The sequence below is a fragment of the Chrysemys picta genome, chromosome 15 (assembly GCF_011386835.1).
Source record: "Chrysemys picta bellii isolate R12L10 chromosome 15, ASM1138683v2, whole genome shotgun sequence".
Classification (NCBI taxonomy): Eukaryota; Metazoa; Chordata; order Testudines; family Emydidae; genus Chrysemys; species Chrysemys picta.
In genome coordinates this window covers 20885655-20901271 of record NC_088805.1, presented here as the reverse complement: position 1 = coordinate 20901271, position 15617 = coordinate 20885655, and the positions used below count along the sequence as shown (strand labels likewise).

At 41.8% G+C, this 15617-nt stretch overlaps 1 protein-coding gene across 10 annotated transcripts in view; it reads left to right on the top strand.

Annotated features, from left to right (window-relative positions):
* The window catches only part of LOC101937205 (E1A-binding protein p400-like), a 45290-nt gene that overhangs the window by 6554 nt on the left and 23119 nt on the right, over window positions 1–15617 (top strand). For 5 of the 10 annotated variants that reach the window (XR_010592890.1, XR_010592889.1, XM_024101428.3 and 2 more), the window contains exons 4-16: window positions 923–1063; window positions 1862–1937; window positions 2534–2553; window positions 3057–3114; window positions 4432–4524; window positions 4889–5260; window positions 5501–5637; window positions 7658–7827; window positions 8005–8179; window positions 9878–10014; window positions 11113–11299; window positions 12869–13035; window positions 14380–14549. Coding sequence is in view for 8 of the 10 variants with exons in the window: in XM_024101428.3 (XP_023957196.2) it covers window positions 923–1063; window positions 1862–1937; window positions 2534–2553; window positions 3057–3114; window positions 4432–4524; window positions 4889–5260; window positions 5501–5637; window positions 7658–7827; window positions 8005–8179; window positions 9878–10014; window positions 11113–11299; window positions 12869–13035; window positions 14380–14549 (1903 nt within the window). In the remaining 2 variants the exon portion in view is untranslated. Of the gene's footprint in view, window positions 1–922; window positions 1064–1847; window positions 1938–2533; window positions 2554–3056; window positions 3115–4431; window positions 4525–4888; window positions 5261–5500; window positions 5638–7657; window positions 7828–8004; window positions 8180–9877; window positions 10015–11112; window positions 11300–12868; window positions 13036–14379; window positions 14550–15617 lie in introns of those variants that run through there. The other 5 variants (XM_042852548.2, XM_065568560.1, XM_024101429.3 and 2 more) reach the window with 5 other exon arrangements.

Below are 15617 nucleotides of genomic sequence, written 5' to 3'. Positions count from 1 at the left end.
TGGTTCTGCCACTGACATTGGGCCATTTTCAATCTCCCCGAGCAAAACAAGCATATTTGTAAACTTATAATGTTTGTAAAGCACTTCATAAAACACTTATGTTTTCAGCGAATTCTAAAGTTCTAAAAGTAGTGACCTTTTGTCTTCAGTATAGGAACTTAGGTCTCTCATCAGCACTGGTGCTAGGTGATTATATATTGGGGCACTAGGTTATTCTGGCATCCTGTAATGTAGGTGAAGTGAATGTAGATTAGAACGTAAGAAATCTCTTCTCTGTGTCTTGGGTTATCTTTCATTTACATGATGAAAGTCTGAAAAGACAGTTCAATTCATGAGCATTAAATTATTGAGCATTATTCTCTGCTCACCAAGAGATCAGTTAATGGTTGCCTATAATTCTATTTTCGGGTATGTCTACAGTGCAAAGAAAAGCCTGCAACACTGAGTGTCAGAGCCCAGATCAATTGACTTTGGCTTGCGGAGCTCAGTCTCCTGGATTAAAAATAGCAGCATAGATGTTGCATCTCAGACTGGAGCCCAGGCTCTGGCCCCGGGCGAGTGGGGAGAATTACATCCTCTCCACCCCCCAGGTTTTCACCAGGTTCCAGAGCCTGGGCTGCAGCCTGAACCCGAATGTCTATACTGCTGTTTTTAGCCCTGCAGCCCAAACTCCATGAACCCAAGTCAATGACCTGGGCTCTGAGACTTGGTGATGGGCTTTTTCTTTATAGTGTAAACATACCCTTTAGTGTGTGTGTATTCCCGGTACACTTTGCTTAAAATAGGCCTAAGGTTTTTTTTTTTTTTTTTAGTGGTATATCTTTTCAGGATATATTTTTTCTTCTCCAGTGTGAGGCACAAAGTGAGAGGCATAGAGCTAGTTGGTGTTACACTTTAAAACAAAACTAATGCTTTTATCCAGCTAATCAGAAATGTGGTGCGCTATCATGAAGATAAAAGACTTCATAAGGAGAGAAGCAAGAAAGCAGAACAAAATCGACTGAGGCGCATTGCTGCTTCTACTGCTAGAGAAATTGAGCATTTCTGGTCCAGCATTAAACAGGTAAATGTATTGTGAAAGTATAAATGCAAAAATGTTTAAAGAGGTACAGTAGTGCTATGGAAAAGTTATTGGGCCATATCCTCATCTGTGGTTGGTTTGTTTGCTTTGTCCTGCACTGGCAGAGTAGTATGGTGCAGGGATGATCTTGCAGTGTACTAGAGACAAGGCAAGGTCTCATGTAGTGTTGGGGGGAAAGGGGCATGGTTGAGACACTGTCGTATGCCATGCAGATCCTGGGCTGCATGTTTGGCCCCCTATAAACATTAAAACTTGACACAATTTGGATCATTCCTTAGGCAGATTTAATGCAGCGCAAGGGGGATGGGATGTATAAAACAGCATCAGGATCTGGGCAGTGCCAAGGAGAACTTTAAAGCCATTTTGGCACTCCTCCACGTTAATTGAACTCTGCATTCTGGCCACAGCTGAGGAACTGGCCCAATATTGTTGTTGTTTCTAATGTACCTATCACTGTAATATCCGGTTATTCTTCAAGATTAAAGATTCATTAGTTTCTTCTGGAAGGAAGAGCCACCCTTGCCTCAGATCTCATTTAAAAATCAGTATCTGTAAAATTTCGGAGTTCCACGCTGGTTTAAAATCTTCTATATTCGAAGGCTTCTTAAAATGACAAAAAACTGCAATTAAGTGACCTGATTGGAAGGAGGAGTGCATGTAAAGGTTGCCTGTCCTGTTGATGAAGGATTATAAGGAAATTCATAGTTCTCTTTAATATTAAATGCAGTTAACTTCATTAATGTTTATTGCTTTCCTTTCACCTCAGACTTCCTTTTCTAGGTGGTAGAATTAAAACTGCAAGTAGAAGAAGAAAGAATGAAAAAAACCTCAAATGTACAAGAAATTTCAAAAAGAGGTACATGGCTGTTGTTTTATCAAGACATTTTTCAGAAGATTCTCACAAGATGGAAATGGTGAAAGGCCATCAAAATACAATTTAAAAATAAATGTCTTGGTCGTAGTTTTGTATACTTATTGACTTTTATCTTTTAACTAGAACTTTACTTGTGCTGCTGTTAGAATAGATATATTTGAACATAATACCCAGAAGTACTAAAGCTCTCCCTGAGAGTTCATTAGCCTGCAGCCTTTGTTGCTGAACTCGTGTTCCTATGTGGGTTTAATTTGGCATATCTCATGGTTTTCTGAGAGACGGGATGCACCAATACCCCCCCCCCCACACACACACTTCAGTGGAGTTGTACTTGCTTATGCCAGAGCTGAATTTGGCCCGAGAATTAAATTTGAACATAAATTAAAGCTACAGGGCTCATTGATTTTTAGTTCTTCAAGCTTTTTTATAACTTTTTCCTTGGCACATAATCATGAATGATCTCATACATTCTTGAAGAAATTGATTTAAAAAATGAAGAAACGTTGAATAATTTTCAATAAGATGTGCTTTATGTTAATCAATATAAAAATGGTGTCTAATGTGATATTATCTTTCAGGTCAAGATACGAGAATTCAGGTAACTACTGTTAAATCAGAATGAATTAGTGAGCTTACTTATTTTATTTGTGTTAATTTTACAGTCTTGAAATGAGTGCTAATTACAGTGAGATGATTTTTTGTTTTCATGTGGTCAACATAAGACATGCAGATAGTTAATGGTGGTTGTTTTAGTTCATTGTTAAAAATCCAACCTAGTCTCGATAAAAACATGCATAAAAACTAGATGCATTAGCTTAGTCTCCTGTCCCCACATGGTTTCACTTAAATCAGTACGGACTTTAGAGGTGTATAGTTGTCCAGATTAATGCCTGTTTTTGTGGGATTGGGGCCTTGTACTATTGTATAATTATATTTGGGAGGGAGTCTGGGCAGGGAGAGAAAGTAGCATGTGGATTGTCTTTGGAAGTTTTGAAATGGTCATATGAAATTACAACTGCTTACTGATTATTTTGCATCGTGCATGTTGAAGGTTTGGGATTTATAATTTGTGTAAAATAAACTCTATTTTCTATTGTTTAGGATTCAGCAATATCTGGGAGAAAAAGAAAAGCAACCACATTGCTTACTGATCACGAAGGTCTGGTTTTTTGTTTTTTGTTTTTTTTCAGTTGTAGTTATAGGGTTTGTTATGAAGCTATCTGTAAGAATTAATTAAATTAGAAATTTAAGAACATAAACTCAGTCGCTTAAAGACAAAATTGCCCCAGATGTATGTGTTGTTTTGAAATGGGGCTTACAAAGCCTAAAGATTGTTTAATCGTATGCTTGTTCCTTTAGTTCTCTTAAATTTTGAAAAAGCTTTTAAGGAACCACATTGTGGAGCATGGAAATAATTAGTAAGGAATATCTTCTGCTAAGATGTCCTTATGATTAAGGCTGTAAGAAAATCACGGGCCACGACTTTATTTTGCGAACTGCATCTTTTAGCAGACAAAACAAGCTTTTAAAGTTGTCCCAAATTTCAGCACCTCCAGCTCTTGGACGCTGCTGCCAGCAGCAAGGACCAGCCTCTCTGCAGCTGGCTCTGTGTGCCTCTACTCCCTGCCGACAAGGAGAACAGTCTGGTTTGAAATGGCATCCCTGTGTTTCGATCCTGTGCATCAGGTTGCCACACCACTCACTCAGGTTTGGTCTGGCTGCCTGTTCACCATGTCAAGCCAAGCTGTTCTCCTTGTCGGACAGGCAGGGAACAGAGATGCCTGGAGCCAGCTGCAAAGAGTCTAGCCCCTGCTGCTGGCAGCAGTGTCCAGGGACTGGCAGTGCTGAAATGAGCCCCTGGCAGCCTGGCCCGGTAGGGACCTGTGGTGTGGGGGGAAGTATGGAAAGGGGGAGTCTGTGCTTCCATTACTGGGGCAGGGTTGCCCAGTCTGTGCACTCCTGCCTGCTCCATGCTGCAATGAAAATTCCTTCCTAGTCTCCCCATGATGGGGTGGAGCAAACCTGGATATGGGGCAAAGTTGCGTTTTTAGGGTGACCACACCAAAACTGCAGCTTTAACAAACTGGCCACAACTTTTGAACAAAAATATCACAACTTTCTTACAGCCTTACTTATGATGTGAAAAGCAGCTTATCTTTAATTTCACGTAGGGGAAAGTGCGTGAAACTCACCTATTCCTTATTCAGTAATAAATCTGGCACACATCATTTTAAAATGACAGTTCTCAGCCTTCTTGGTTATGTTTGGAGCTATTACAGGTACAACCCAACTGTAAATGCATATCATGTCAGTAAATGACAGTAATGCTGACCTAAGTTGCATTACATGAGGGGCAAATTTGGCTCATTGCTGGTAGAAAATTCCTAGAGATTAAATGACAAGAAGTGACTTTGTAATTGTAAACAGAGAAATTAATTTGCTAACCTTTTTTACTCACAATGTCAATAATGCTTAGTTTTAGAGACAGATGAAGAGTATGCTGAAGTGCGAAATTCTGAAAAAGAAAACGTGGGTCATCAAACTGAGTTGACTGATTTATCCAAAGAAGGTAGGAAGATTGTTTGTGTATGAGGGTTTTTTTTTTGTAAAGAGTCTTTCTAGCATAGGTATCTTTCCAACATGTATAGTGTAGGAGGCCTTTTTATAAGATAATGCTGTTCTCCTGAAATATACTTGATCTGGAAGAATGTCAAGTTTATTTTTATATTAAAAAATCTGGGTGCGTATGTATATATGCATTTGTGTGTGTGTGTGTGTGTATATATTGTTCCAGTCCAGAATTCTTATATCCCAATGCTTAGCACAGCTGAAATGTACATTTTTGAATGGCATGTCTGTAGATTGCATCATTTGTTAATGAAACACGCATCACAGGTACAGGAAACCTCATGAATTTTATTGCTTTTGTTCAGAAATGGAAGACTCTGTAAGTGAGAGAGCGAGCCCTCTGAAGGAAGTAGTATTCATAGAGACACTCCTCAGAATTGATCAGCATGAGGGTACAGAGAAAACAAGTGCTGCAATGAAACACGTGAGAGACATAGTAGAGGTTGCTGCTGCTGCAGAAGTGCTGTTACCTAAAGATAGTGCTCAGATCACAACGGAAGTAAAAAGTGATACTCCATCCCTGTTGTATGGGACGCTTAGAGAGTATCAGAAGATTGGGCTGGACTGGTTAGTGAAGTTATATAAGAAGAATCTCAATGGTATTCTGGGAGATGAGGCAGGACTTGGCAAAACTACGCAAGTCGTTGCCTTTTTCACACACCTGGCTTGTAATGAAGGTATGAAGTGTGAGGTTTTTAGTTTTTACAGTAAACCCATATACATAATGTCTTCATTGTCAAACATATGTCTAAAGAATAAAAAATAATTGTTTTAATCTGTTCCACTCATGAAAATTAAGGTAGAATAAATAAAGACTTCTGACTGTAAGCTTTTTCTGTTTGTGTATCAGTTTTTAATGAATTGTGAAGCCATGTGCATTTTTCTCTAATACATGTTGTATTTGTACCTCCTTGTAGGTAATTGGGGTCCTCATCTTGTTGTTGTATGGAGCTGTAACATACTGAAGTGGGAGATTGAACTGAAACACTGGTGCCCTGGGTTGAAACTTCTTCTGTATTTTGGCAGTCCAAGAGAACTTATAGGAAAAAAACAGGTATTGTAAGAAATCCATGTACAAAACATGTTTACAGTAGCATAAACATGCCAAAAGAGGCAGCAAATTATGACCAAGAAACAAATCTCAGAAGTATCTGGATGGCTAATTTAGCCTGTTCAATAGGGAGTCTTTCCATTGAGCTCAGTGGGTAGAAACACTACAATAATATACGGATTTATAGGAAGCAGTTTGGAAAGAGTCAATAGTCATTAAGAAACCTTTTCTCTTTCTTTACAATCTGCTACCTCAAGAGAAAACACTTTGTACCTACAAGTTGTTTCCTGCTCCCTGGTTAATTCAATAATGTATCCAAACATCCCTATAGATAAGTTTTACAAAACTTAAAAGAACATGTATCATTGTGAGTTAAATTAATGATCAAGAAATAAAAACACTGCAATCCAAGATCTTCTAAATATAGCTATGCAGCAATTTATTCTGAGATTTATATTCTAAAATCACAGAATGGTAACTTTATTCTAATACTTTAGTCTTTGAGTAGATGATTTTGGAATTAATGATCCTCATTATGGATGAGTGGTGCCTCTTGATGTAGGTGGGTTAGAAGCTTTAGTTAAGATACCCTTCTATAAGGTGGTCTTACATCTCCATTCTTTGTTGCTCTCTGATTATGTAGCAGGCTCCTTTCAGAGAGCGAGAGAGCGTGTGTGAGAGTGAGTGAGCGAAAGAGCACTAATCATGGTTTTGCTTGTGACCTGCACTTCATAGTTACCCAAAGGAGCTGCTTTACAATGGCCAGCTGATGATGATCTGCTTTCTTTTTAGGTTTTAAAGTTTACCAACTTTATGTGCAAAACAAATAATAGAGTTTTCTCTGATTATTTTTTGACACTTCCACAATAAGGGATGTGTTGGACATCTGCCAAGAGCATTCTGGTTGTGCCATATGAGGCTTTTTGCAAAAGTTCCTTTGGGCCTTCTGTGGGGATGTTGTCCATCTTTTTTAGTTGCTGTTGTTTGACTTCACTTCCTCTTCAAGTTGGAGGTCCTTCATAGCAGGAAGTATTTTTGACTTCGTGTAGTTTTCCCATCCTCTCTGATGCTTTTATACTCCACAGAATTCACATACTCATTTTCTCTTAGCTTCATACAGTGCCAGAGCAGGAGGCAGTTAATGAAATGGCAGGTCATGACAGTTGTATGTCTCTTTACCTTTTGCGTCTTTGTTGACTTTTCCTTTCAGTCATGTAGTTACAATTATTTGTGCTTTTGTGTTTCTAAATAGGTTCCTTAGTTTGCATTTCCCAAAAATATCAAGTCTGTGGTTACTCAAGTGGCTAGCAACTTTTGCAGTCAAGTAGATTGTCCTTGTGGCCCTCGTTGGTGGAATCTGCCTAAAGATTTTCACTTGGCTTTACAAAATAGCAGTTACTTGGCAGGTTTCACTCCTATTAAAGTGAATCTATTGATATCTTTATTTTTAATCTCTTAAAAATATTGCAATACTTTTGGTTCTTATTTAAACTAAAGGCTTGCTTCTGTATAATCAAAGCCTTGCAATTTCAGCAAATGATTTTAAAACATAATTTAAATGGGGAACTTCTTTTTACTATCAGGTGTTTTTGGCTGGCTAGGAAGCTAGTTGTTTTTAACTTGTTTTAGCATGGCTTACAGAAGCGACTTTTGCTGAACAGAGAAGAACAGCCTCCACTAATTATGTCCAAGATTATATATGATTCTCAAGGTTAGGCAGAAAATTATGCCCAGGCACTGACACATTTAAAAATAATCACTGTTATTTATTAATCAGTATTTATCTAGTCATATGGATTATATTTTATATTATTGTGTTCCCAATAATTTAGCCACAGTCTAAAATTAAATAAGGCTGTGTCAGCTGATTTACAGTACACTCTTTTGAATGTAAAACTTTGCACATAAAAAGATTGTGAAATAATATATTTGAATCCCCAAAGGAGACGTACTCACCAATCTTTATTCTTCATTCCAATAAAAAGAGAATAAAGATGAAATCTTTAAGATTTGTATGTTGCAGGAGTTGATGAAACCCAATAGCTTTAATGTATGTATCACCTCATACAAGCAACTGTTTAAAGGCCACCAAACCTTGAGGAAAATGCGATGGAAGTACCTAGTTGTAGATGATGTGCAGAAAATTAAAAATCTGACTGAGAAGCACTGGGAGGCACTCTTCCATCTCCAGAGGTCTGGAACATTAATAAACTATCTCCTCTTGCATGTCTCTATCCATTATTTTGTTCACAAAATAACTGTTGTTTCAAACTTATTTTTTCTTTTAATTTGTTTGCTGTGGAAAGTACTCTCTTTAAATTATTAAATACATTTTTAGTCCTAGAGTTGTCTTTTTCTTCTTGTTCACAGCCAGCATCGTTTGCTCCTGATGGACACACCTTTGCCCAACACCTTGAGGGAGTTGTGGACCATGCTGCATTTTCTAATTCCAGGAATTTCCATACCTTACCTGGATTTCCTGGTGAAAGCAGCCAATGAGGCGACCCAAGATTATTGCCATAAAGTGGCTACGAGATTGCACAGAGTATGTTCACCTTTAAGATACTCTTTCATAGGCATGCGCACGGGGTGTGCCGGGTGTGCCCAGGCACACCCTAATGCAGGGGTGGGCAAATGGCTTCTCTCCCGGCACAGCAAGCCACCGGCCCCTCCCCTGGAGCCAGGCTCCAGGAATATTCAGGGCTGGGGGCCCTGCTCCACCAATATCTGGAGCTGGGTCTCTCCCCCGGCCCTGCCTGGAGCAGGTCCTGGCCCCTGTGGGTCTCCCCCCCCCCCCCCCCCTCCCCAGCTCCGCCGCGTCCCTGCCTGGAAGAAAGCAGCGGCTCCCAGCAGCAATTGCTGTCTGCTGCCCTAGGGTCCTAGCGCCCCCCATCTCCTAATGGCAGGGCAGGCTGCCCTTCCACCCTAGCCCTGAGCCTCTCCAATGCCCCAAACCCCTCAACCCCAGCCCGCATCCCCCCCGCACCCTAATCCTCTGCCCCAGCCCTGAGCCCCCCTCAGCCAGAGCCCTCATCCCCCCCGCACCCTAATCCTCTGCCCCAGCCCTGAGCCCCCTACTGCATCATGAACCCCTCATCCTCATCCCCACAGCCCTCACCCCTGCACCCCCTCCTATCCCCAAACTCCCTCCCAGAGTGTGCACCCTCTCCCCCTTCCACACACCCCCTCCTGCCCCCAAACTCCCTCCCAGAGCCTGCACTCCCACCCCCTCCTACGCCTCTACCCCCAGCCCAGAGCCTGCACCCAAACTCTGTCCCAGAGCCTGCACCCCTCACCCCCTTCTGCACACCCACCCCCTGCCCCAGCCCAGAGCCTGCACCCAAACTCCCTCCCAGAGTCTTAGGCAGGTGGGGGGTGGAGTTGGGAGGGTGGGTGGGTTCTGGGCACCACCAAAATGTCTACAAACCTGCCACCCATGCGCGGGGCAGTGTGTCTGGCTCTGCGTGGAGCAAAACATGCTGCTAGGAGCCTCATGGTAAGGGGTCCGGGGCTGGGGAGGGGTTGGATAAGGGGTGGGGGCAGTCGGGACAGGGAGCAGGGTGGGATCCCGGGGGGGTGGTTAGGGGTGGGGGGTCTCTGGAGGGGGCAGTCAGGGAGCAGGGGGGGTTGGATGGGGTATGGGAATCCCAGGGTCCGTCAGGGGGTGGCGGGTGGATAGGGGTCAGGGCAGTCAGGGGATAGGGAGCAAGGAGGGTCCTGGGGGGGCAGCTAAGGTGGGGGGGGTCTCTGGAGAGGGTGGTCAGGGGACAAGGAGCGGGGGGGTGTTGAATGAGTCGGGAGTTCTCGGGGGGCCTCTCAGGAGGCAGGGGTGTGGAGAGGGGTTGGGGCAGACAGGGAGCGGGGGGGGGTTATGGGTCGGGATTTCTGGGTGTCCTGTCAGGGGGCAGGGAGTGGTTGGGTGGGGCGTGGGAGTCCTGGGGGCCTGTCTGGGGGCGGGGGTCTGGATAAGGGTCCGGGGCAGTCAGGGGACAGGTAGGGGGTAGGGTCCTAGGGGGGCAGTCAGGGGACAAGGAGCAGGGTGGGTTGAGAGTTCTGAGAGGGGCAGTCAGGGGGTGGGAAGTAGGAGGGAGTGGATGGGGGCAGGGCTCTGGCAGGGCAGGTCTCCCTGAGTGCACACCCTAATGAAATGTGCTGCGCATGCCTATGTACTCTTTTAATCCTATTGTGAGTTGCCACAGGTAAATAATCACTTAATTTATATTACTTGCTTTTATTCTTTTAGATAATTCAACCATTTATTTTGCGAAGATCCAAAAGACATGTTGAAAAACAGTTACCAAAGAAATACGAATATGTGCTGAAATGTCATCTTTCTAACCGGCAGAAGGCTATGTATGAAGATGTGATATTAAAACCAAGGTAAAGCAAACGAATAGTGAATCATAATGTTGCCTTTATTAGAGTGAGAGAACATTCAGGTTTTCTTACTGCAAATAGGAATGGAGATTGGTGGCAAGGGAGATTCTTTTGATGTGAACCATCCAACCTAAACCTTGTGACTAAAGGACATGTCATAATTACAGTATGTTGTCTGCTTACTAAATGCAATAATCATTTAGGTTAACATTAATTTACTTCTGTCTTTTATGTTCAAAATCACAATTGTTTATTAAAAATATATTTAACAGGTTGTTCATGAGCAGGAAGGAGTAAATTCAATTAACAAGTAAAACAGATGAGTTACATATACACCTCTACCCGATATAACGCTGTCCTCGGGAGCCAAAAAATCTTACCGCATTATAGGTGAAACTGCAGTATATTGAACTTGCTTTGATCCGCTGGAGTGTGCAGCCCTGCCCCCCAGGAGCACTGCTTTACCGCGTTATATCGGGGTAGAGGTGTAATTACAGACAGTGGGATGATATGCAAAGTTTTCCATAAGCATAAGATGCACATACAAATATGTGCATACATACCACACCTCATATCTAGATTAAATTCTCAAGTGATTTTACTAGCAGAAAGATATGCTAATAACAAGCATAAATATTATTTGAATATTTGTCTAAATCGCTGTTCTTTTCTGCAGTAAACTTTTCAAGTTCTGACTCTCAAGAAATTGAGGTATTTGGTCAGGTATTAAAATCTAAGGCCTGATCTTGCGAACACTTACATACATTCATAAGTTCTGTCATGTTAATAGTTCCATTTAAGGCAATAGACTACCTGAGAGAGTAAAGTTATGCTAATACTTTAAGTATTTGCAGGATCAGGACCTAAGCAGTTAAAGTTCTGCTAGCTTTGCACAGACTTGAGAGGAATTGTGAAAAAGATTTTCCATAAAACTTTTCAGAAGTTTATGATCTTATGATAACTCTAGAATCAGCAATTAATGAAAATGCTACCATCTCTATTATCTGTGGAATGGTTCAGAGAGCTAGAAAGGCTAGGCTACTGGAAACTAATTTTTCTAAATCTAATTTTGATTTAAATTTATTTTCATTTAATGAATAGAATCCAAGAAACTCTTAAAAATGGAAACTTTGTCAGTGTCCTTCATGTTCTGATGCAGCTCCAAAGGATCTGTAATCATCCTGATCTGATAAAACCCAGGCTTTCTGGCTCCTCCTATGTATCAGAGACACTGGAATATACAACTGCTTCTCTAGTACTAAAGGTACTAGAAGGGGATCTTTGGAAGGTTAGTGGAAAAGTTAAATGTTAAAAATAATCTTTGTGTGCTTGGTTTGACACTTGAGATTGTTTTTCAAATTTAGCTAGAGATATTAAGTGTGTGCATGCGAGTGTGTACGCCCTGAGTGCCCTAATCACTATAGTATGGAATATTTTCATGTGGGCTCCTTCAGTCTCTCTTATTGAAGTTATTTCACTTTAATTAAATATATGAATAATTAAATATTCATTAGACCCAAGATAGAGTTGAATGATTCTGTAGCCTAGTGGTTAGGGCACTCTCCTGACAGGTTGCAGATCCCTGTTCAAATCCCTTCTCCAGCTCAGGAGAAGGGGAGACTTGAATTGGGGATTTCCCACATCCTGGGTGAGCACCCTATCCACTTGCCTAAAAGTTATAAGGGAGGTGTGTCATTCCCCTTTCCTCTGACTGTTTTGTTTTAGGCCCAGTCAGCCAAATGCCTATCTTGCTCCTGGTTTGTGGATTGCTCGCAGAGATAGGCACCTCCCTGCAGCCTCAATTTAGGAGCCTGAATCCAAGGGAATGATGGGGCTTACCATACATCCCTTTGGTCGACATTGCCAATTGGCTAGTTTAAGTGGCACCTCTGCCTAGCCTGCTGGCTTTGTGGATCACAGTCTAAGGCACCTATTTCTCCTTTTTAATTGTTTAGGTGCCTTAGGCACCTAACTCAGGCTTTGTGGATCGTAGTGTTGTTCCTGTGACTGTCTAGGTGCCTAGAAGTTAGCTGCCATGCTGCGATGTTCAGTGGTGCAACACCTAAGTCCCTTTGTGGATCCCCTCTTAAGTTTTTATTGAGTAGTAAGTGAGTATAGATTCTCACATTCCAGTGAACCTAAAGAGAAAATGGCTGTGTTTTGGGGCATTGTCTGCTTGTTTGTTTGTTCACTTCCAAAACAGCCAATTGACCTGAGACTGATGTACTCAAAAGAAATTAACTCTGTGGTAGGCCGGACCATTTCTACATACCTACTAGCCTTATTTTCTATTTTTTAAAGCTATATTAAAAGTGTTAACATATATCATTATAATAAGAAAATGGCACGGGAAAAAGCACATAATAAAAACCATATGTATCTTTGGGTTGTAAGTAGTTACAAAAATTAAAATATCAAGCCTGATGGAGAATTGGGAAGGGCCAAAAGCTTATGGAAGAACTGGAGTAGATGGTAAAAGACAAAAGAGGAGAGGGATTGAGACCTGAGTTACCATGTTAGGAAGAGGAGAAGACAAGAACCCAATTAGGGAAGACAGATGCTTTAAACACACATTACATTAAATTGAATGCTTTAAATGAAGACTGCTATCCTATCTCTGACTTTTGGTGACCTGAGCCCATCACTCTTTTGTCTTATTCTGCCAGAATCTTTTAAAGTAACTGCTTTATGTAAAATCATGTGATGCTTGATCTTTCTTCTTTTCCTTGATTTGTCTTCTTACTGTTTCTTATCACACTTGATCTCTAAAAAATACAAAGAACCTGTTATTTCTTAATTTTCTGGTTAGGAATTGTTAGACTTTTTCTCAATATTTTTTATTTTAAATTAAAACTAGGATTCAGACACAAGTCTCTTTGATCTGATTGGGGTGGAAAACAAAATGACTGACTATGAGGCAAAAGTGCTGCCAAAACAAAAGGTGACTAGAAAGCTTATTGAAGAGATCTACAGCTCCCCTCATCCTTCAGGCAGACCCAACCCAGTGAAGCTCAAACCAAGCAGGTACACACGGTTTTGGAAATGCCAGTCAAAAAGGGAACAGTAGTGGGGGAGAGGTTCAGAACTGTCACAGTTTGACTCCCCTGTCTCTTGCTCCCAAACTGACAGCTGCTGGAGACGATATGTTTGTCCCCTGAAGGAAAGGGAGCTGTCTTTTGCCACTTAACAACTTTGTTTGTAACCTACAAGGGTACATCTACACAGGGATAAAAGACCTGCAGCATGGCTGCACCTGGCCCGGGTCAGCTGACTTGAACTCGCGGGGCTTGGGCTGCGGGGCTGAAAAATCGCCATGTAGACATTTGGGCTCAGGTGAGCTCTGGCTTGTGGATGACTGTAAGAGTATCCTATGCTGATTGTATTAGACATCTGTGTCATTGGAGGAACCTTAACAATTGAAAGGGTGGCTAAATTAATATACAGAAAGGAAAGTTTCACATAATTCTGGTGACAGGTAGTCTTACTCTCAGTGGAGAAATACACACTAAGCTTAATTACAGATTATTCTGGAGACTGATCTGTAGGTGCTCAAAGCATGCGAGATTACGGGGGTCCCTGTCCCACATGCTTCTGAGCTGCAGCCAGCCACAACTGAGACCTTGTGCTCTGTAGAACACAGAAATTGGTCCTTGCTATCACCTCTGTGGGCGTTGGGAGCAGGAGAAGTGAAACATTCCAAACGAGGTGGGAAGGATGCAGGCCCATGACCCTGCTGTCCCTCCATACCAGCCTATAGAGCTGACTGGGTACCTGGGGTATACTGCACCTTCTGAAGTGGTGTAGCAGAGAATGTGCTTCCTCTGCATGCTTGTAAACTCTGGGAGAAAGAGTCAGATTCCTTCCTAGTGTGTTCTATTGGGCTCCTTTAACCTCTAAGCCAGTGTTTCCCAAACTTGGGACGCCGCTTGTGTAGGGAAAACCCCTGGTGGGCCGGGCCGGTTTGCGTACCTGCCGCATCCGCAGGTCCGGCCGATCGCGGCTCCCACTGGCCGCGGTTCGCTGCTCCAGGCCAATGGAGGCTGCTGGAAGCGGCGTGGGCCGAGGAACGTACTAGCCGCCGCTTCCAGCAGCCCCCGTTGGCCTTGAGCAGCGAACTGCGGCCAGTGGGAGCCGCAATCGGCCGGACCTGCAGACGCGGCAGGTACACAAACCGGCCTGGCCTGCCAGGGGTTTTCCCTACACAAGCGGCGTCCCAAGTTTGGGAAACACTGCTCTAAGCCACAATAAAGAATAATTGGGCCTTTAACTTGAGTTTTGTATTTGGATGAAAGGGTTTATAGCATTCTTATTAATTCCTAATATACCTTTTCTGTGTGTGGTGGTTTTTTTTTTTTTTAATATATCTAGGTTATTTCAACCAGTGGAATATGGACAGAAACCTGAAGGTAGGATTGTAGATTTCCCAAATCCTCTATCATGGCGTACAGGGAATACAGTAACGATTATGGGAACACATCATGGGAAAAGACAAGGAATATTGCCTCTTGCCACATTTTCAGCAAATCATAATGAGAAAGGTTTGATCTGTATACCAATGCATTGTTGTTACTTTCTTTTTCTCTCCAGAGCTTTTTCAGCACAAAGTAAATATTCCTTGTAGTTTGAGAACTATCCATATCCAATGATTTTTTTTGTATCCCTTTCTTAAATGTAACTTGCTCAGGGTCTCTAACCTGAATTCTGTCTCAAAGTCAAAACAGATAATTCATTTTTTTTCTTCTATGAGGAGATTAATGTTGCTATGCAAACTTGGAAATTTTAACATTCGGGGATCTCTAGGGATTCCATGGATTTTCATCTTAATGAAATCAATGCCACATATTTCACCTGCCATCCTTAGTGTCAGACATGCATCAACCTTTATTGTCTCTCTTCGTAGGCTAACTAGACTTAGACATACTAGTCTTTCTTGGTCTTACTCCCTGTAATAGTAACCACTAGAGTCGCTGAACACTGACTTGTATCATGTGACACAGCCTTCTGAAACCTTGACCTGTTTTAGGTAACTGAGAGCAGGAACTAAAGTCCTGCTTATTACACCTTTATTAAATTCTCTACATGTTGATGGTTAGCCTATGTGTGATGTAGGTCTGTGCATTACATAAATAGAAAACTGTTTGGAAAGTATCCATAGTCAGTACTGAGTAGGACTGAAGATAGAGTGGAAGAACCTATAAAATAATAATAATCAGATTCCATCTAAAAGCTTACTTAGCAAGAAAACAAATATTGAATTGAAATAGAAGTTGGAGATGGAGAAGACCTATTAGATAATTCAGTCAATTTCCTAAATATACTTACTGCCTAAAATATATCAGGCCATATTTTTTAAAGCCCTGCACAATATGTGAGAAATTTAAAATGTATGTGCACATTATTGCAAATACTACTTACAGTGCAAATGTGGAGTGTGTCCACACAGCTGTTGCCCTGTTGTTCCTGACTGTCTCTGTCAATCATTTAGATGTGGCTTCATATCCTAAGAAAACTTAGAGAGCTAATCTGTTTATTTGCAACTTCTGGGGCGGGGAAAGAAAACACTGAATTGTATTGAAGAAGCTATGATGGGAATAGGGAACCTTTAC